General features: G+C 38.4%; 1 protein-coding gene across 1 annotated transcript in view; it reads left to right on the top strand.

Annotated features, from left to right (window-relative positions):
* Window positions 1–23,585, top strand: part of ZNF521 (zinc finger protein 521) — a 234,018-nt gene that overhangs the window by 112,412 nt on the left and 98,021 nt on the right. The window contains exon 6 of the mRNA XM_082499405.1: window positions 1,927–2,011. Within this exon, the coding sequence (XP_082355531.1) occupies window positions 1,927–2,011 (85 nt within the window). The remainder of the gene's footprint in view (window positions 1–1,926; window positions 2,012–23,585) is intronic.

The raw sequence follows: 23,585 nt of genomic DNA, 5'->3' as shown, positions 1-23,585 counted from the left end.
GTGTTGTATCTTTTAAAACAGTAGACTTTACAAATCATAACTGTAAAACTAAGTCAAAGCAGATTTTTTTTCTGGTTGCCCATTGATTTTGTTTGTCTACATAAGGACTTAACTTGGTTCCATTTCAGAAAACTAAAGTTGATTTAAATGAAAAACGGCAAAAAGGGCTTATGATTGTTTCCACTGAGAAGCAATGCAACACATTTTGTTATTGTCATCAAGAAAATTAAAATAGGCTCTGTGTATGAGGAGCAATGGGAGATTTATAAAGGGGAGCCCACAGGAACAATTTCGGAGTTGACTTTGATTAGTCACTAATTTTTCAGTTAACTTGGTAAGACAAAATGACGTATGTTTTAAAAGTCTTTATAGTCCTGCCTACAAGCTTGAAGTAGAAAATACTTAATGGATAGGCACTTTAGCTGTTTGGGACAGGGGATCTAAATTTAGGTACTGATAAAAAATCCAACAAGTCTTTAATAATGTTTAGAGTCAGGGGAAAAAAAAAACCTTTTTTAAATATAATTGATAATATTAGCTGTATAACACTCTTCAGAAGTTAAATATATACAAGACAGGCTGTATTTTTGATGCACATTATCCGGTGAACCCTACTTCTTCCCCAACTACTATATATGAAATCTGCAATTTACTACATCTGTGCCAGCTTTTTGTGACTTTACATTCTTTAAAAAATATATGTTTTTCTTTTTTCTTTTCTTTCTTTTTGCTGATGTAGGCAAGGTGCCTGTGGCTGTACAGAAAGATACGTGTCTCTTGAGTTACTGCCTTGATGTGGCAGTTCAGGGCTTACCTTGCCTTCATTGCATCTTCAAAACAACAGTTGAGCTCTCCAGGACTGTTACCTTAGGACTTGAGTCCTTGATACTACAATTATGCAGTTGAATAATTTTATGAATCTGGCTTGTCTCATTAGATGCCTGGATACCTGCAGATTTTAAGTCTTATGATGAAAAAACAAAGTCTCACTTTTGAATATGCTCTTAGTTTTCACTTTTAAAGCAATATTTTCCGATATCGAATCTCTGGCCAATTCAGGTGAAGAAAAATAATAGGAGAAAATACAGTCACTCTCTTAGGATGTTGAAATGTCTTGGATAAGTGATATAACTGGTAGAAAAGTGAAATAGCAGATCTTTTTTGAAAGACACCAAAGACACAAATGAAAAACTTTTCCTGTGCACCAAAGAGGGCAGAGTAATGCATTTCCTAGTTTATAATGAAATTTGATCTGTATACACCGTGATTTTTAAGTAAGTCAGACCCAATCTATTATGGCCAGAAGGATTGCTCCCTGGCTAGTTTCCAGCCAGCCTTCCCAGTTTTAGTACAGGCTTGCCAGTAGATATGAAAGAAACTGCCCGGCTACAGCAACCATTTCCCCAGACTAGCAGGGATTTTTCCCTCCTTGAAAGATGGCAACGTGATGGACCATTTAAAATGTATGGTGCAGAGGAGATTCTGCAGCCTAGTTGAGAACAAGGGAGAAGCAGATTTCTGATTTCTGTGTTCTGCCCCTGGCTTCTGCCCAGCTCTGTATAGGACCTAATCCATTGGTATACAATGAAGGATTCACGTTGATTTCAGTGCTGTTCAGATCACATCCCACATATCTTCATTGCATTTTGCCTTCCATGAATATAAAGCTGGTGTTTTAGCAATACTGGTCTGTCCGTGGAGCTAGGAAGCTGAAAAAAGCCATTCTCTACAGATTTTCAGGAAACTCAGATAAAAGGTACTACAGAACTGCAGAGTGTTATTTTTTTTTTAGTATTAATAATTAAGCCTTAATGAAAACACTGCTGGAGAGCTTTAAATGACCACTTTGAACTCAGTATTTTGAGTTATAATGAAATGGTTCCAATTGTATGTTTCAGTAAATTTTATCTACCCTTGTTTCTTTAGAAGAAGACCTACCAGTGCATCAAATGTCAGATGGTTTTCTACAATGAATGGGATATCCAAGTTCATGTTGCAAACCACATGATTGGTAAGTGAAGCACTAAAACTTCTCAAAGACAGATAGCCATTTCTCTTACTCATGATCATCATTACCTCTAAAATTAAACAGAGTTAAGGAGAAATTAATTGTGCATCCATCAATGATTAACCTAGGCATGATTGATTTTTTTATTCATATTATTAGACTTGATAAAGCATTAGCATATTTTATTTTCTGCAAGGGCTAGTTTAGACTTCTGCAGAGAATTATATATCCACTGCCAGTCAAAACACAGGTGATTAGCAAATTAAACTTCTAATCATTTTTGCATTATTGAAAACAAACTAACAGGAATGGTTAATGAACTGGATGTTAGCTTTCCGTAGAGTTTTAGACAGGTTTTAATTTCAGAAGTTATTATGGTAATGACACTACTGTGTACTTCTCAAGCACCTTGGTACCAAAATCAAAACTGGCGAGTTTTTGTCATTAGGAAACATAAATAATTCAAACGGCCATAAAATAGTATTGTTTGTTGTGTTTGAGCAGTCTGAAAAAAAATCTGTATACAATTAAATACAATCATTTATTTGAAAAAAAAAATAAGGAATTGTAGTATTCGGTAATGGAATCTGCTCTTTAAGGTACAAGCATTTTAAAAAGTCTTTTAGTATTCCTGAATCCAAGCCTGGCTTGATGTTTACAAGGCTGTTACAGTTGTAAATTGGAATAAAACAAAAGCTGCTTTTTCTTTGATATTCATATTTTCCTATTATTTGCTTATTCCCCTAGGATTACCCGTAATGTTTCAGTTTGGTAACCACTCAGTAATAGCACTAAGAGTTCTATCAGCCAATTAAATTTATCAAGCACATCATTTGCCCGCTAATAACATAACATTGCCAGGGTTGTCTCGTTTTGTTTTTAGCCTCTTTTCCAAATTTCACTTTTCAAGGCTGAGATAGGTACCATTGATTTTACACTCCTGCTTCCCTTACACTGTTTTTCGTGCTGTAATAATAGAAAAGCATGCAAAGCCCAGACCAAACGATATGCTATAGAAGCCAGTAATTATATATACAACAGAAGAGAATTTGCGTTTTTTTTTCATTTTATAACATAAAAATACTTAGTTTGATGGTTTTTTTCTTTCTTTCAAGGTAACATGCAGATTTCTTCCATAAGCACTAGTAATTTGGCTGCACTGTAAAAGAAAGTTACCTGCCAAAACTTAATAGCCCATTTTTCCATGTACTTTATTAATAAGTTTAAATACATTTAGGGCATGAACATTTTATGTACTTTTCTTAAAAATGAATAAACGCAAATGACAAGCTGGTTTTGCAAAGAAGCAAAGCGATTTGCCTGTTGGATTAAGCCTTAGTTTTCATATTTTGTGTCTTTGGGGAGGAGATAATTTGAACCGCTTCACAGTATTCAATCTGGGTCAGTAATGTGGAATTTAAAAGTAGGTTATTACCAACAACAGAACTCACCATTTCTGCTGTTTTCTTTGAATTCAGTGTTTAACATGTTCTTAATTGTAGCATATAGTCACACTGAAACGTGACAAGGATATGGACACTGTGGGATGATGCTGGAATGGCAGAGCGGTGTGTGTGCTTGCCACCCACTTCCCAGGCACCTCACATTTTCAGAATAGTAGTCCACTCCTTTCATGAAATACTCAGATTTTCTTTTTTTCCCCTCTGTTTTCTGGATGAGTTTTAGTAAAAGGCCAGAATGGGAGGAGAGAAAGGAGGAGAGAGTCAGTAAAGCAGGACAAAGCCAGTTAGCTAGCTTCAGCTTGCAGATCTGAAAAGACTGAAATTTTCTTAAACTGAGCTATTAACTGCCTATGTTTTATTTCTAAAAGCTGGATGAGGTTGAATGAGAAAGAGAATCTTTTAAAAAATATTTAATTGTTTTGTCTGTGTTGTATCTAATCATGCATGATATTGCTTCATGACATAACCATAGTGACACAGATTTAAACGTGCTTAATGTAAAATCTTCACAGTGAAATAAAGAAGGAGCTTGCAAAACGTGCAGGGAGATTTGCCGGTCATGCTTGTAGTAATCTGTGTTCAGTGGAAGATTCGTATCTGCACTGCCAGACTTAACAGTGCAGTTCCTAATGATATAGCCTCGATTAAGCAAATGCAAGGGGATTTTGTGTTGGGGTGGAGTGAAAGGAATATCAACGTTCCAGAGAGTTTTGAATGTGACCTCAGAATCGAAGCACAGGGAAAAATAATTTCTGATCTCCAATTCTGTTAGCCTTCTCACCACTAATTGCATTTTTCCTTAGCTATCTTTCTAATTTCCCTCTCCCCCCTCCCCTTTAATTTATATCATTGTTCACAGGCCTTTTACCAAGACCATATTCTGACTGGAGAGAAAGGTTCAAGGGGTGACATCAAGCTATTTAAAACTGGCCGTAGTTTATATGCATCTGTAGTATTTATATATAATACAGAAAACATGCATGCAAACATATTTATGTAAATGTATATAATATATAACCCATATATGTACCCATAGATATCTGCGGGCATATCAATGTTGAAGACTGAAAATATCAAGATTGAAAAATATATTAGATGAAACACTTAAGTGCATATTGACTTGTATTGACACCACGTTTACTGAACAAAAAAAAAAAAAAAATGGCTCCACAAAAACGTTGGTCCTCCCTTTTTTATATGTATCTGATAAAATATGTCTTCTTGCCCTGCTTCCCTGGTAGGAGATTGGCAGTATCTTCGCTCCTCTGGGGAAGGGAAAGTGAGAAAGCTTCAGGGAGAGAGAGAAAAGAAAAAAAAGAAGGACTTTTAATGCGAGGGAGAGGGAAGGTAATCTGGGAAGGCAGGCGTTAAAAGTCAAACAGTGTGATAATCCCCAGATCAAATTTAGGGGCAAGAAATGCCTTTTGCAGACGTCATCACACAGTGTCAGGAAGTGTTATTTCCTCTCATAGTAAAACGTTAGCATTGTCTGTGTTGCAGTTATTGATGGATGTAGTGTCTTCTTACCTGAAATACTCCATAATCATAATTCAGGGAAAAAAGAGGAGGCAGCTGGGACATGGGACAAACAAGAAGGCAGAAAGTCATCTGCCAAACTCCACTCAGAAATGGGTAGGAACCACTGATAGAGATACATGCTCAGCTAGCTGAGGGAAACAGTTGCTACTCACCATCTTTTCAGCAGTTTGGGAGCCTAGAAAAGTGTCCCATCTAGTTACTGTGCCCCTTGAACATGATCCTGGGATGTAAACTGAGTTCATGTTGCTAACATCCACAGAGAGAAGCTGCATTATGGAAGGTCACTGAGGCAAAGATATCTTTATAAAACCCCAGTGTGAAACTTAGACTTTTAAATAAGGCAACCGGAATTACTTTGTTGGCTAAAATAGCTCCACTGAGGGTAGGTATTTTTAGGTTGTGTGTATGTGTGTGTTTTTGTCTAATCAAATATAATCTCAACTAGACATTTAGCAGGGGAAGAGGGATTAGAGGCTATTTGAAAAGCCTCTTACTCTTCTTTGTTAGGAGGGTATATAGTGTTTTTACAGATTTTATTATATGTTTCAATCAATTCAACAAGAGGGATTATGCCACCTAATGGAAAATAAAATCTGCAGATGACCCAGTGAAGTGTAACCTTAAGTATCTTTGACAACAATACAATTTACATTCATTATTATGCAAGTTATATATTGAAAAGATGTCATAGGGATGGCTTTCCTCCGTAACTACATGTTCATTACTTCTAGAACTTCCCATTTTAAAACTGTTCTGCAGCCTTTAATCAAGTCTTCCCACCCTCTTTGTGATGGGACAGGACAATAAGCCTTTTCCATTGAATAAATGAGGACAAAGAGGCAAAGAAGTGGAATTCCTTGCTTGCGTTAAATGAGTGAAAGTTCAAGAGTTCTGACTGCCAGATCTGTCCACACATTTCTAGACACCGTCCTTCATCAAGCAACGCCTGTGTTTGCTTAAACTACACACTGATTCAAACTTAGGCTAGGGGATGCCAGCGGACAGAAAGCGAGACAAACCATGGGCTTTTTTAAATAGACCCTCTGTTTAGGCATTATTTTGGGCCCAGATGTAAGCATGTACTTTTGTTTGGATAATTGTGAGGATGATTGCCAAATGAAAACATGTTTGTCAGTCTGTGTATTGAAATTTGTTGGTAAAACGATTTCTCAGCTTTTGAGTGGGAAAGCAGGAAACGTAAATCCAGGCATGTTTCATATGAGTTTAGGAAGTGCTGGCATAAATGGTAATTCTTCAGCCGCTTTCTTTCTTTTACCTTTCCCTCTGGGTAGAATACCTAGCATGCTTTACAGCTAGCTTTGAGAAAATTCTATTTCTGAGTGCCTGATGTCTGTGGAAAAGAGAGAGGCTTCCTGGCAAAGAGAGAGGCTTCCTGGCATCCCTTTGTTTTCATCACATAGTTTACAGTTGGCATTTGACCTGAGAGGGTAGGAAGAGAGTCTGCCATTGTTTGCGTTCTGTTTGCTGCACTCCACTGCTCCTCCTGTTATTTTCCTTGTTATTTTAAGCAGACAAGCTAAACATTGTTTTTTCTTCCACTGATTACTTTACATCTGTAGTATCTGATGCAGTTCAGTGTAAATAGACTAAACAGTTGCTGTAACAGTTACCTAGGATTTTGCACACATGCACATACAGAGTGGCTCTGAACTGGGGGAGTTCGGACATGTTTAACTCAGAAAAGGAATTACTCCATATAAAATTACGAGGCTCAACAGCAGTAGTGTAAATTTGTAAGTGCTCTGAGTAAAGTGCTGGTAGGCATGAGGTAATGTAAAGAGATGACATTGCCAAGAACTATTTATGAAGAGCTTAATTTTTTTCACTCTGATAATTCTTGACCAATAATTACCAGCTTCTAATTATCTATTTTAGTTAGAAAGAAATCTCTATCACTATGGAGGTTGGCATTGCAACTAGCGCATAAATCCCCAAAGAGGTAAATGTGTTCCAAACAGCCACAAACAACTGTCTCATGAAACATAGTGAGCAAATTGCGAGCCGCTGGCTGTGCACAACAGAGCAGCACATTTACCATTGAGGACTGATCAGGCTGACAAAGAGAATGATAAAAGGGGGAAACAGCCACAGTCTTTGCAGTTTGCTGCTACTTTTGTCGATGAAGAAAGCAAGCCCCAGTGTCATAGCAAGAGCCACTACCCCTCTGAAGAGTCGGGGAGCAAAGGGGAAGGGTGTCACAGTCAGGATTCAGTACCTTTTTGCAACCCTACTTTTGGCAATTTCTATATAGGTCGTTTCTGACAAGTAAACAGACTTTTCCTTCTTTAACCTTTTCAGTATGATGTATAAAACACATTTTGTGAAGTCTGTTGCGGTGAGAGGGGGAGCTTGTTTTTGAGGGGAGGATGTTGTGTAGCGTCGAGCAAGGTAGCAGGTGTTAGCAGAAGGAGGAAATGAAGGGAAAGAAAAAAGATGCCGAGCACCAAAGTTAGGAAGCAAATAGGAAAACAGGATGAATCAACCCTGCAGTTGACGAGAAGAATTCTAGTTTACACCAGTAAATACTTTATTAAACCCCAAGTAAACAGATCTATGCTGGAACAATTGTAGTTTAAAAAGAAAAGTATATAGAAAGTGGGATCTAACATTTTCATTTCTTTGCAAACAAATATAACAGCTGTGTTTTACAATAACAAGTAGTATGTAACCGTTAGAAGATGTAAACACATTTTAGTGCAACTCATGATTTTTGATTTTTTCAGTGACAGTGATATAAGTATATAATATGTATATATGCTCGTGTGTTGTGTGGATATGCATGTTTGCATTATGCATGTATTAACTGCATGCATAATAAACCTATAAAAATAAATCTTCTTACTTGCCTCACATTTGTGCAGCGTATACAGTATGTGTGGACAACATCACCGATGTCAAGACAAAGGAAATACCTCAATTGGCTTTCTGGAGCCCAAGAAAATTTTAGTCTGGTTGTAATAAGCATGTGGCATTCACACATTCTGCTATTTGTCTAAAGCCTGAGGTCATTAAAACCATGATTATCCTTTCACTTATGCAGAAAGCTGTGCTGGGCAACTAATACTTGTTGTACCATGTTGACCTCAACTAAAATATCTTCAGAATGTCAGTTTAATTGTTGTACAGTAAAACTGACATTGTGAAGTCTCTCTTACCGGAGGTTTAGGAGAGAAAGTATCCAAAGATACACATCTACACACTAAAGGAGGAATGAGGTGGAGGCTTCCTTTTGTCAGTCATCTTTCACTGATTCCTGAGTAGTAAGGAATGGAAATTGTCAGTTTATAGTGAAGAGGTGGATAGTACCCTCTTAGCATCAGAAAATCATTTCGATGCCCGGGAATCTCCTATTTACAGGCAGAGCTGGTGAGAAGTTGTCCAAAAGTTGGAGGAAACTTGGGTCACCTTGTCTGCAAAATGAGGAGATGTAATTGAAATACCCGGGAAGACCAGCATTTGGAGTTAAATCTGAGAAAATATAGGTTTATTTTGTGAGGAGATGGGTTACAAAATAGATGAAATCTGGGCTGTTTAATACTAACAGGAAGCTACTCTCCTGTGGGCAATGCTGGCTTATTTGAAAAGCCCATAAAGGGTTTCTGCATGGACCATACAAAAGGGATACTTTCTCTTTAATAGCCATCTGTACAGGAGAGATGAGAAGTGGGCCAGGTCATCTCTCCTCAGCTGTCATGATATTAACGTAGGTAATGGAGCAAGCTCTGCGTTCTGCTGGGTGTTGTTTTTCATAGATGTTCATCGATTTACACAGATAATTCTATTTATTTCTTAGAGTTGGTCCAAGCAAACCAGGCAGAATAACAAACACCAAAGCATTTCAAATGACTTTATCTTTGTTGTTTTGTAATGTAACTTTTGTCTAAAAAATGGTGTCACACCTACTGTGCAGATGGCTGCATGATTTGTAAACCAGCCAAAACATTTAAACAAATGTGTGATCTGGGGATAGATTAAATAAAGGATAAAATGGAGTGTGCACCACAAATTCTAATAATCAGATGATTTTAAGTTGTGTGTAGTGTGGAGCGATGGTAGCAGCGATAGCAGGGAATGCTTGCCAATGACAGCAAGGTGCCTTACAGATCTCAGGATGGAGCCTGTGGCCTAGTAGGCCTCAGTTTGAGAGCTGCACATTTGCTGTACAGCTGGCAGCTCTGTATGGGGACATCAGATAAAACTTATGTAAAATGAAGTGTTATTGCTTAGTATGAAATTGTGCAGAGAGGGAATTTGCAGACAGTAACTGAAAACAGAATTCATGGTACCGATGAAGCAGACTGTAAATATGAAGAGGCTTTAATTATCTGCGCAATTTAACAAAAAATCCAAGACGTATTCGGAAACGGCGAAGGCAGCTGTAGACACACCAGCGCGGCACCGTTCACTGGGCCTCAGATTCTGTGTGTCACCTGTGGGGGACACGGGTGCCCCGCCACCCCCTCGCTCCCCCCCAGCTGCCAGCCTGTGCCCCCCCACCTCACCCCCCTGCACCTCGGCCCGCAGCCGGCGCTTCAGTGCAGAGGTGGGAAGTGGGAATGGTTGCTGGATTTTTGAGACAGCTTTTAGGAAATGGCCTTCCCGACTTTTAAAATCACAAATGGTTAAGTCGGGACACAGCATGCAAACATCTATGAAACACACCCCCCCCCCCCTTTTTTTTTGGGGGGGGGGGGGCACCTCAGATTCAAAAAATTCTAATAAAGTAGAATGAAAATGTCATCTTATTAAATAATATTATTAGTAGTAATAATATTACTAAAATCAGCATTTGAAAAATGTCCACAATTCAGGCTGGAGTTCATTTGGTAAAGAAATGAAGGGAGGCTTCAGTTTTTTCCTGCAGAAGCGCCTGTGGTGTGAAGAGCGCTCGATGAGGGGGACACTACCCAAAGGTAACGCCGGGCAGCACCGAAGTTGTTCCTTTCCCTCTACCTGCCTTAAGGTTCTCCTCCGAGCCGCCACAGTGATACGCCCTGCATGTTAATACTTAGGCACCGCAGGCTGAATTAATGGCAGGGTGTCAGTCTTCCCTTTTGTTCTCTGTTGCTGACCATTTGTATCGTGGGCTTTATCGGGAGCCTGAGCGCATTCCTTCAGGCTGCGTTTAGCCCTTGACACAGAGGGGAGCCTCACCACGGCTGTTCAAAATTGTCCCTGCTCTGAGGAGAGAAGCCTCTGATGATTCTTCGAGGGAGTGTGTCCCTGAGGTTTCTCCCTGCCACATAAGCGCAGGAAGCGAAACAAAAGAAGCCAATACGGAGAGTGGGTGTCGAACTTCAGCTGCTCATATTGTTGCATTTGGTGAGCTGACGGGGTTTCGTAGGTCACCTTTAGAATTATGCCTATGACAGCAGTAGCTACCTGCCAAGATTGCAAGGTATCTCACAGCTCTCAGGATGGAGCCTGTGGCCTGGTAGGCCGCCGTTGGAGGGGTACACATTTGCTGTACAGCTGGCAGCACTGTATGGGGCAGCAGTGTGGGCTGTTAGGGAGCTGGAAAGGAGACAAGCATGAAATTTCTTCTAACCCCAACTCTGTTTTTCTGTACTGTTGGCTGCTTCTCAGTTCCTTGACAAAAAAACCAATCAGGCACCCTTTAATCCGCCTGTGATTACCAGTGGTATAAAAAGAGAAGCATAATGAGGAAAAATGCCTCGTTTTGTTGCCTTCAAAAGCCAACAAATTGGAGTTAACTTGACAGGAAGTGGCTTAATAATTAGATTATTTATTTATTCCTGACACATATCCCCCTGTTACTAGTCTCAGGAGATCCTGTAGATGGTACGATTTTCAAGCTGCCATTACTTCGCTGTCTTCTGTGAACAAAGAAGCTACTGTCTATCAGTCAATTAAATGCACTCTTTAAGCAGAGGCTGAGAAGTCCTCAATGGATAGAGCCCTGGGACATTGTGGCTGATGATTCCTTTCTCTGTACTGTACATCACACTCTCAACTACGGTCCCCACAGAGATGGAATAAAGTCATGCATTAAAATATCACTTGTTGATTTGTTTGCTAATGAAGAGCCATTGAAATGTTTGTGTATTTCTGTGGCAAAATTGTTGATAAAAGGACTACTTGCTTGCATATCTTACTTCATCTTCAGTAAGCGCTTATTTAAGACTTACTAAAATTAAAGTCAACAAATTAAGGAAAAAACAGAGAGATGGATAATATTGGTTTACTTGCAATTCACATCAATGTAAATAACACTGAGGACAGCAAGAAGAGAGAAAGGGGAATAATAATATTTCAACCATGTCTGTTATAATTTTCTTCATTAGTAAAAATAAGGATCTCTGGTGGTTTTTTTCTGGTGTGGTAGTGGGCACCTATTTCAAATAATAAAATGCTAAAGTATCCATTTAAATATTATCCTGGAAATGTAAGAATATTGTATTAAAAAAAAAAAAGAAAGAAAAAAAGGGAAAACTTCAGACTGTTTCTGGGTTTTTTTTTTTTGCATTTCTTTTGGTATTTTAAACATGCCCAGTTAACAAAAACTTCCATTATTCAGCGATCAACTGTGTGCAGCCGGTTAGCCTCTTAGTTGAGAAAAGTACAACCATGTCGAGCTAGTTAGTAATGCTGGTTAAGGGTGCGTGCTTAATGAAAAATTGGCAAAGTTGTCCAAAGCTGAGGCCTCTGAGCTGAACACTACCCTCCCTCGCTTCCCCCCCCACCCTGCCAGGCTTCTTAACCGGATTTCATAATCTCTATGTGTTTGCCCTCCCACCATTCTTTCACCCTCCAAGAACCTGGATCGCAGAGTGGATGGGTGTGGAGTACATTTTCAGCCGGGGTGGAGAGAGGATGTGTTTGAATTTATTTTTTTTTACAGAAATAGACATACATGAATACCTGTCTTCACACTGAAAATCATTAATTGGCAACATGCGTCTGGAGTCGATGCACATCTTGTACTGCTTGTCTTTTAGAGCTATATTTGCTCTTAAGAAATATAGATAGTGCTATAGCAGTTCTCCAGTGAACTAGCTCTGTTCTGAATTTAGCCTCTGTATGACCATTTGCACCTGCAAATAGAGCCTATAAGTGCTATAATATATGGTTATTTTCTCAACCTTATAAAGAAAGTCACTCATACCAGGATTATTGTTTTCAATGAACTTAACAACAAGCTATAGGGAATTAATTCAAACCAGCCTCAAATTGGAGTGTTTCTTATTCCTATCCTGTTATTCCAACTCATTTTATTAGAAAAAGCTTAGATACTCAGAGGTGTTCTATAATAGAAAATGAATTTGAAACCCATTCATTAATTGGTGATTAATACATTTCAGGATTAGTTTAAGCAAGGCCCTACCTCCTGCCCAGTCGAGTATGTTCTGGTTAATATCCAATTATCTGCACCTTCGTACTTATTATGTCTTAATATTTCGGATATGATAACCAGAAACTTGAGAGTAATGCTAATGAGGAGCATAGAACAGGAATTAACCAGTGACACACTCAATGATCCTTACTGAGGAAAGTAACTCCTTCTGTCTCCTCAGCATAGTGGTCGAGCTACCACCATGCTTTCTGTAAGGAGTCCTTTTAATTCTGCCTTTGTGGGAGCTTAGAATTATATTTCAGTAAGAATCCTTAATTTTGCAAGCCTCATAGACCATGTAGAGTCAGAAGATACTCCTGCACACCCTTTTTCACATGTAGAGTTACTTTATTCAAGTGGAGCCAGTGGAAAATCAATAGTAAAGTGAAACAATAATACCTACTTAAAATACAAGTTGGTTTATGATTGAATCCACCCTCTTCTTATGTACACGGGTATATGCATGTGTGTACAAGGTGAACAGCCTATCTATCATGTCCTTCAGCTTTAGTGACCAGCAAACCAGGTATAAATGTCTGTGAAATAATAATTCAAAAAAAGAGTCTAATTGCTAAATGAGAAATGTAAATATTACCAAATTAAAATTTTCTGTGCACAAAAATGTCAAGCCCTTAAAGTTCAGTCTCAGGTTTCGTGCCTGTGAAAAATGACGATATGCCCTTTTAGTGAAACATGCAAGTAAAACCATGGGACCAACATATCAGTGGGGCAGAACTGAGTAATTCTGTCATGTGGCCTTGAACTAACATAATTAGAAAGGTAAATTCAATGTATAGGGAGAAAGGAAGAAGAAACATTCCTTTTGCCAGATTTATTTTTCTTAACTAAGCTGCTGTTTGAATACGTTGTGCAATTCAGAGCATTAGGAGAAGCCCCAGAGGAAATGAAGCAGTGGGCAGAGTGAAGGAGACCTGCTCAAAGGTGCAAAGCCACATAACACATTATTTTTATTACATGAATATAATCCCATATATGTGGTACTTATCCAGGAGACTTTACAGAATATGCTATTCATAGTGTGTTGGACAAAGCTTATTTCAAAACACTGCCCCTTTCACTGCGTTTATACTGAAAGGTACCAGTCTCGTGTTTGGGTTAGACTGAGTGATAAAAGGGATAGTATATTTGGATAATCAAAAGCCATCATAAAACACATGTACAGCAGCCAGAGTTAAGGATATGCCTGTAACATCCTGTTTTGGTTTTCTTTTTTCAGTGCCTAGCCATACAATTTGAATTTTCTCTCACACAGCACTTTATTAGAGTGTTGTAGTTCGGGACCCCAGCGGTATATTCTTAATATCTGGCTGTTTGGCTAGGCACCCTTTCTCCCAACCCTCTCGCAAGCAACCTTCACAATGAACCCACTGTGCTTCTGGCTTCATTGCTTTTCATTGCACACCTATGCGAGTGCCAAGACATTAGATAACTGCGCAAAATTCCCCCCCCCCCTCCCCAAAAGCCCCCCAGATGAGATTCCTGCAGAGCACTGTGTAATTCATTGAACAGCTTGGGAGATGTTGATGTTTACTGCCTCGTTCAATTAGTCATTCAGAGGCAACACAGCCTTCCATTTGCTGCGAAGTTTGGTTAAAAAGCCTAACCCAAATATCACTTAGTGCAAAGTGGGATTTGCGAACTGTCATAACATGATCAAATCAAAACCAATTTTCACCAGAACAGTTAAATACTCTTCATCTGAGTGACATTTCCCTGCCAAATTTGAACTTTTAACCCACATTGCTCCTCGTGTGCTGTTATTCTTCAAGTCAGACTTAGCAGGGACAGTATTTTTAACCTTTTTTTGATTAAAATATAGCTGAGCTTAAAAAAGAAGGCTAAAATGAAAACAAAATGAAAGTAAAATAAAACTAGTGAAAAATTAAATAAGTAGGCTTGGGCAGAGAGCTAATCTGGAAAACTTAATCTTAGGGATACTTCTTAATAATGGAAAAGTTCTCTACTTTTACCTGCTGCTGCATTTGCACCAGTGATGGAGTGTGCCTAGCAGTACAGACCGGAATTGTACCGCCAGGAAAAATCCTTCATGGTGGTGCATGGGAATAAATTAGGTGACAGAAAATAGGACTCTAATTTCTATGATATGTCACCTAGGTTATCGTATTTTACATCAACTGCCGCTTTTGTGCTGTGTGTGCATCTCTTTCAACCCTTGCAATGGGTCCTCCAGGCCAGCCTGTTTGTGAGCTGGTGATTTTCTTTGTCTCCTTCAACCTAAAGCTTCTGTAGAAGAGGTTCTCTTCTCTGACAAGAGAAGCACTCTCAACACACTCTAGCTGCCCTTTTTTCTGAAATGTATCCTTCCCATTCATCTCCTTAATAAGCAGATTTGGAAGGCTCTTTGACTTTTGCTACGCCATTATCTCCCACAAAATGCAGTTAACTTTTTCATGGCATGACATCTCTCTCCTTTTGCTTTATGGTGTTGTCCTTTCTTGTTGGAGGGAGAACTCCTTTTTTCCAAGTCTGGTTTTCCAAGTCTTTGCTTGACAGGCTACAAAGGCAATTTTTGTTTCAGAATGTCAAAACAGAATGGGAATGGGTGCAAGTCTGTGGTGGTTCCAGTATTTCCAATGACTTCTTCACTAGTCTAGAACAAGACGTTGAAATGTGAAATGGAGACAGTACTTACCCACAGAGATTTTTCAAGACAAATTAGTTAGTGTACATTAAGAAGGGAAAGTATTGTAATGCTCTAAATAGCAAGCTATTAAATTATTTGTGTTTTTTATTATCTCTCAACTAATGGAGGATTCTGCTGCTTGCCTTAGAGCTCCCAAATTTGGTTCATGTTTCCTATCCATTTCAGAGGCCAATTAAAAAAAAGAACAAAAATGTTCCTCTTCTTTTACCATATCACCACTTCTCACAGATGTGATCCAGCTGATTTCTATTCTTGACATCATCTTCTCCACACAACAAAAATTGTCCTTCATTTCTTCCCCAGTCAGAACCAGTTAACAGAAAGAGATTTAGCAGAAATTGTGATGGCATCCATAAGTCAATAACATTGGCTTATTCCTCTTCGGAATTTGTCTTTTGTCCCTGCAATTCTGAAAGTTGCCTCAAGGTCCATCTACTTACTCTGCAGGTCCTGTACCCTGCACAAAACTCTTTCTCAATTTCTACATATTCTGCTTTCATATGAAAACATTTATTTTCTCCCTGCCCTGAACCAGTTGCATTTCTTTGTCTTCCTTGGCTATCGTTAATTTGCAACCAATTATTGCTGTGCTTTTGTAACGAATTTGTGGGTTCACACTGTAAAATATGTTTGCAGTCTTTAGCTTCAGTCGCTTATTGTGACGTTCGGCTAAGTCTTGTAAAAATGACACACTTGTGCACCTTCAGGAGAGTTTTCATTTTTCAGTATTCTCTGCTGAAATTACCTTCTTTTTAATCTATAGTCCTGATACAGTACCAGCTATAGCTGGCACCACAGATCTTGTAGCTTTAAATAGTATGCCTTAATATTGCCCCCTTTGTATGCTGTATTGTAATGAAGCAACATCAGTAAATTGCAGTGAAGGGTGATTGTTGCATGGGGATGACTACTACACCTTGGGGTCCATTTGCACCAGATTATTTTTTTATTGTTGTTATTACAACCCATCTTCTTTACTCTCTTGGTGCCAAACTTGCTGTTGGACATCCACACAGCACAGGGGATCTTTAAAAACATTTTGGACATCAACTTGTCTCTTAGGTACCCACCAATGACTGTTCAATTCCAGGCTCTGGTATCCTGGATAGCTTTGCAGTACTTTAGTGATGCCAGCTTGGTCTGTTCACTAGGCTTGCCGTGTTCTTCATCATTTGCTCTTAAAAAAATTAGTTGGTTGCAGATAGACATGACAGGCATTTCTTGCTAACCATTTTCAGACAGGAGCAATACTAGATTTATAACAAGTGGAACATGCCTTTTCCCTTCTTGCTATTCCCCATACATTTTACAATACAGAAGAGTGCAAAAATGATTTTGCTTGAGCTGTTTCCTTTCCTTTTGGCACTGTCTTCACATTCAAAGGAAGAATTATTGCAGTGGTGTCAGTTTATCATCCAGTGCCGTGATCTCAAGGAACCTTCTGCGAAATTCATTTTCACCCAAGTAATAAAAAATATTATTGTTGTAAAGATACAAATATTTTAATAAAAACATTTTCTTTTCAAAAATCTTTCCAACTTACAGTCACAATGTCTAAATACAAGCTTCAGCAAGGAAAGAGTGCAGATTTCTGCCTCGGTTGTGCAAGAAGCAGCCTTCATCCGTGAACACAAGTTTTAACTGATTTGTCAGGCAATAAAGTGGAAGATAACAATAGATTTCATATGTGTGGAGGCCAAGAAATTGTCCTGTGTTCTATGACAAAAGGGCAGCTCAGGAGACTGTAGCTGACATACTTACTGGAGGTACAAAGAACCATTGCCCATCCCCATATGCCCTCGTCGCTGTAGCCTGATGCCTGATCACTTACAGTTTTGATATGTTTGATAGCAATGTTCCTGTCACCCCTCCCACTGCAGCTTGGGGATTCAGCGTCCCCACTGGTGCTCTGCTAAGGGGTGAAAGTAGAAACTACAGCTCCGTTGCACGACTTGCACAGTATCGGGGTTCCCAAGTGTGTTGGCTGGCGGCTCTAATGGCCACGGTCTTTGGTGCTGTCCTTGCCGGGACTGTTTGCACGAAGAGGAGTGTCCCAAAGCAAGAGTGTCACAGGGTCCTCAGATTCACTTGTGTGCCTGCATCTGTGTCTGTGGCACACAGTAAGAGTTTTAAATGAGCTTGCATGGCACCACTGTACATTAGGAATTGTAATGAAAAGGTCTGATCATGGAAACATGTAAGTATGTTTATGATTTTATTCACATGAATAGATGCCACAAGCTTCCTTTTATACAGGAATAAGGCTATATATGTTCTCAAGTGTTTGTAAGATTGGGGCCTAAATTGCAATTCCGGGTGGTATTTTAACAACATGTTCTAAATGCAGAAAAAAATATATATCTTCTGTAATGAAGTCATCATCCCATTAAAACATCTTTTTTCCCTCAGTGATACCAAACATGAATTTTGAGCTGTAATTTGGATTTTTTCCATCTTTATGAAGATGACACATTTTTTCATTGCGAGGCAGCTTTTTTTTTTTCAGTTTCTTCTTTAGCTTAATACTGTGGCTGTGTAGCATTCCCATTTAAATCAGGAATTAGAGCTGACACACTTTGAATTAAACTATCAATTCTTTTAAAACTGACGCCAGTTCCACACTATTCGGTCATACAAACTTCCGATTATGGGCCAGAGAGCATTGATTTTAGCTGTCATTTCTAGCACACACACTGTAGAATTGAAATTTAAACCTTAATCCACTCTTTAATACAATTAATTTTTAATGTGCAGTAATACTAATTGAAATAGCCTGAATTTAGTAAGTCACCACAAGACATTTGCAAAAGCAGGAGTCTCCACTGAGAGCTGGAAGGACACATAATCATTGTTACAGTGTTTACAGAATAAATGCACACTCTGCAGGCAATTCCATGCCAAGAGATTTTTTTGCTAGTTTATATTAATATATTTCATTGTGGATTTAAATTTGTTTTCAGTGATTCCTACTGGAACACGTCTGTTGTCGTGAACCAGGTTACTTTGATTTTGTTTTAATGAAAGTATTTATTTTTATAGAATATTTTCAGTCTTACATCTGTATTTTTAATGTGACTGTCATTGTATTACCTAGTTGTCACATGCATTGTGATGTGCAGAGAAACGTATTCAATTCTGTACCTGTAAAATGGTCAGCTGTGCAGTTTCTATGTATGCTAAACCAAAGCTGTATGTTCTGTGCCTGACTCTTTTTCCCCTAGGTTTGCCTTTCATATAAGCAATATATCTTGCACCAGCCCAATTTCACTACATCACTTTTAATTTTCAGACGTGATCTTTTCAGATGTTTTAGTGGGGAGGAATGAGAGGGGATTCTAACTGCAGAGGAACAGATCTTACACAATTAACGGAGGAAGGATTTAATCATTTTTATAATAGCAAGATGCCATTGCTACATTTATCTGATAAGAAGGAATACTTCTTAGAATGCATCAGTTCTTCTGATGGATGGGCTTGTACAGTGTTCAAAGTGAGCACCAATGTTAAGTGAAAAAAAATGTCATGTGCTTTATATCATCCTTTCATGGCTTTCACATTACAGTATTTAATAAGCCAATACTGCTGTTAAATATTTAGCAAAGGTTCCCTCAAAACCTTGCCCATATTCAGATGGGATTTTGAGACATTTTGCAGCACATAAGTAAAAATTATGCTTTAGTTCTTGAAATGGTTGTAACATGGCATATTTCCTAAAGGAAGTGCAGGACAACATGGCATAAATACGTTCAGCAGATTTCACACCCACAGAACACCAGAATTGATTCCCATTTTTCGGATTAAGGGTTCAAACTGACTCCCATTTTATCAGAAGCAAGCTGCACTGAGTTTATTTGCACAGAATATTAAAACAGTATTATAGCATTTAGTAAAAACGCTGCAACTCACAGTGTGATATTTTAAAGGCTCCTTATCAGTACATCGTTTGCAACAATGAACATTTTCTGAGTTGGGGGTGAGAGAAAAGCAAAGATCAAGTTGTTACCCTCTTCTGAGACTGAGATAGTACATCACTAGGTAACACTTTTAGATTCTGTAGTATGCAAAATAGAGATTTAATAACATAGTTGCTGCATGATGTTGTTAATCAAACAATAATAAATCATTAGAAACCCTGTCTTCTTTGACAAATGTCTGCATGTTTCAGATCCTTGTTGTATGCTAATTAATCCTCAGTAAGTACTTGTATAATAATTAAATGTCTTGCACTTAAAATACAGCCAGACCCATTTATACTGTTAAGGAAGTGTATCTTGTGTTATCTTCATAAGGAATTTGGGTTCGATATGTGATGCAGTGGGTATTCTCCTGTTTCTTGGGCTGGCTCACAGATTTTAGGTGCTATGCCTGGTGTGCGCCCTTTTTTCCCCCTGTTCATGTTTAAAAGTAGGCTATAAAGGTTGGGTGAGCATAGGTTTGCGGCTGCTGCCTGGATGAGTCCGTTCCTACCCCATGCAGGGGCAGCACAGCGGTTCTGCCGTCTCCCGACTGCAGCGACAGGTAAGGAACAGCTTTGCAGGTGCTCAGCTGCCTGGCTTGAGGCTCCCACTCCTCTGTTTCCTGGGGATGTCTGCCAGTCCTCCTAATCATTACTTAGTCTATGAGCTGTATGCAAGAATTTTGGCCCACTGAAGAACTATATTTTCAAGTGTTCGTAAAAAAAGAAAGGCTATCTGTGAGGGTTATAAGCCACATGTAGTGTTGCACGTAGTGGCTAGTTGAACCCCTGAAGGTGGAAGGCAGAGTTTTTCTGCAAATTTTATTTTCAGTTTGGGTGAATGTATTTTTTTTTTTAATTTTCAATTTGTATCAGCAGCTAATAAGTGCTTTATTAAAAAGAAAAATATTGTAGAAAAATAACTCACTTTCAAAGAAATTAGCAGTATAGCCTCTTCACAAATTATTTGGTTTGTATTTAAAATGTTGGATTTATTTTGCTTGGGAAATCATGTTCATATGTATGGTGTATTTGTTTAAGTGTTCGAAAAATTGGGGTGTTGATTGCGTGCATGTGTGTGAATATATGGAAAGGTCTATATAGTTATATAGGGTAGACGTATTTAATATGCATAGCTTGATGTATGTTGACCTCAGGTTACGAGAGTAGAAAATCCCATTTTCCAGCTTGTTTCAAATGTAGTAAAAATGCTGCTTCAGTTGCTTTATGCTACTCACATTGGGAAAGGTGCTTATACTGTGATAATTATCATCAAGGAATATTAATGCGTTCAGCATTTGTAACCCAAAAACTCATTATAGCTTAAGCTGTGCATCATCTGTGAAGAGAGAACTTTGCCAGAATTCGCTCTTCACAGGGGTTGCCTCCTGCTTGTGATGGAGTGGTCAGAGTATTGTAAGAGGTCACTTAGGCTATTTTTGAAAGCTGAAGTTTTGCAATTTTTGGTTCACTACCTTCTGTCTAAATAGCTTAGTATTCTTTCCCCCCCAAAAATTTGCTTTTTCTAATTGAATGCCTGGTGAAGTGCATAAAGCTAAAAGATTGCATCTCATTATGTGCAAGAGGCTAAAGGTGTAGACATAAATATTGCACATCAAGGTCACAGAGATTTCAGAGTCTGTATTCCATCAGCATACATGGATTTGCACAAACACCACTGTCACTCATGCTAATGGGAACTAGCCATTCCAATCCTGTGGCCTTTGATAAGAATCTGGTTTCTTACTTGTGTTAAACTGTTGGTAGCAACTTCCTCTTCGGTATTTATGTATTCTGGGACCATACTTGGGTTCCTTAATGCTATTTCACCATGAAAAATAGGGTTTATCATTTTTACACTTCTGTTGTCTTTCAAGCTCCTGAACCCACAGTTTTAACAGCCTTCACATTTCTAAAATATACTTGGGCAGCTTGTTCAAAGCATCAGAGCCCAATTCTTTCCTCACTCAAGTTTCATGTCAGCGTCCCCCAGTTGACTGAGCTGACGTACATTAATGTTGCTGAGAGGAGATTCAGTCCTGTAAGGGTTATTTCGTATTTTCATTAGTATGTCTTGTTGTGAGAGTCTATATGTGGCTATACATTACAGTACCCAAATATATGCTAGAATGGTTACAGAATAAAAAGAAATAATACCCTACAATAAAGAATTTCTTTTTTGTTGACTTGTAATTGAAATCTTCCTTCCAACTAAGCACTCTTTGCTTCCACCCTTGGTAATGAAGACTGTAGTGGAGCCAAAATTGTGTTGTTCAGTGCTGTTGTTGCTGGAAGTTTTAATATGGCCAGGTTTTATTATTTCTCTTCTCCGATATTGATACATTGCTTGTTATTTCCCACTCTTAATATTGCCTTATGTTGCATGTTGTAGTTTGCTTTATGTTAGGCAGAGAAGACTGGCTTTCATGGCCTGCTTTGTTTCTGAGGTCAAGATGTGAACCTGGCCTTGCTCCTGGGAGGACTAGAAAAATCTATTTCATAACTTTCTGCAGGCCTCAAAAAAGGCTAAGAAGAAAAACACAAAACCCACAGGCTTAGTTTAGACCGGGTGAAGAGTTGGATTTATCAATAGGAAACCTTTCAGCTGATCAGCTTTTCTTGTCATAAAAAGTCCCTGCTGTCAGTGCATACTCCACTGATATGGCAGAGCTTTGGGGAGCCTTGTGAGTCTTTTAAACACCCACACACTTGTCCAGAAATACCTGACTTGGTAATATAGAACAAATCTGCTGAAGTAAGAAATTGCTTGCCTATTAAATCACCAAAATGAAGGGCTTGAAAGATACGTAAACAGAGTTCCTGAGCTGAGTTTGGGTATTATCGGCTCGCCCAGTTCACTCATGGGGCATAACTTTGGTTTGTGCAGTAGAGTGCTAATGCCTCGTAATGAATGGCTGTCTTGACCCAAAGAGAGATTCTCAGCAGGTGAGAACACCGTTAATGGGAAATAGTATGGTACCATATCTGCTGTGTGGATGTAAACTTAATAATCTCTATGAATTTTGAGTAACCCTGCTTCCCTTCCAAAGAAACATTATGAAAAGATTGCTTCCAAATCCTTCAGATACTCACTGTTCTTGTGATAGATGCCTTAGTCTTTACCTTGAGGCGCTGGAAATGAATGTGTGTTCTTTGCAAGAGATAAGGATGTAGACTTTAGAAGGAGCAAATTGTATTTTCATGTTTAAGTTCACCATTTGCACTTGATGTGGTGAAAGCCAAATGTGAAGAATTGCTTTTCAACATTACTTCTCCATCTTCTGTATCTCAAGACCTCTGAGTTATTATGCTAAAATGTTCTATTACATGTAATAAAGAAATGTTGGAAAACTGGAAATAGAGCAAGATTGCCTCCATCGATTTGGCTGTACTTGGATTGCTCTGGCTACATCTTAAATCACAAAAAGGGTCATCTTTGTGCAACATAATAATGTTACTGAAAAGACCAAACAATCTGCATTTGCTGAGGGCATGACAAATGAAACCATTATCCAGTTTTAACAGTTCCTCCTTTTAATCAAGAGGGAAGGTGGTGGAATTGATTCTTATCCCACTTACACCAACACAGTGATCTACCAAGTAGGTGATTATGATGAAGTGTGAGCAAATGTTTATTACAAAGCAACTGAAATCAGGATAAGTTCCAGCATTTGTTTTAAAAAATGTTAACATTCAGTCTATCTTTATTTCAGTTTTTTATTTTTCAATTTTATATCTATTTGTCAAAATTTGTATTAAAGTACAGTGAAAGGTGGGGAGTGAGCATAGAGGCAGCATCTGCTTTTCAGCCAGACCCAGAAAATAACTGCATAATTTTTAAATTCATCTGGATTCTATTTCAGGCACAGGGCTTTATTGTGAATATTTAAAATCTTAAAACTATCTCAGTTTTTTTAAACAATAGGCTCATTATATTAAAAAAAATAATAAGTACCATGTTTGTCTATATGGTTTATTTTATACAAATCCAAAAGCTCAGAGATTTATTGTATGTGTAAACTCAAAACTGAGCAGATTAGATATTGTAGCGTGATGTTCAAAGGAGAGCTATTGGAATGGTAGAATTCTTGGCTTGGCTCCCTTTTCAGATGTAATTGCTGCTTCATTAGGTCTTGGAAGAGTTTCCTATGGTTAAATTTAATCAAATGGTTTAGAATGGCAAGCTCGTGTGCTCAAAATTCCAGTACCATTCGGAATTTTTAACAAGATTTCCCTCAAATCTTTTTTAAACAAATATTGTTTAACACTAACTGTAGATTCGGAAGTAATTCTTAGTACCTCGTCATAATGAATAAAGTCTGATTTAGAATAGTCTGCATAGGACTTGGATGCTAAAGGGGAGTCATCTGTTGTAGCTAAAACCTGCTTGCCAGTAGCCTGTGCAATTAAGTAGCAAGACTCTGGTGCTCTTTTAGCTGTATTAGTGGGCAGCTCTGTGTTTTTTCCTGAGTATCTTTCACTTGTGTAGCTATATTCTAATTCACTGTGTTTTAATTAGCTTGGCTTGCTACGTTAGCTCTTTCAGTTGATGTGGTTAT

This window comes from Vanellus vanellus (assembly GCF_965231255.1).
Source record: "Vanellus vanellus genome assembly, chromosome: 2".
In the NCBI taxonomy this organism is placed as follows: Eukaryota; Metazoa; Chordata; class Aves; order Charadriiformes; family Charadriidae; genus Vanellus; species Vanellus vanellus.
The sequence above is the reverse complement of the archived record's forward strand: the minus strand, read 5'-3'. Positions and strand labels throughout refer to the sequence as shown.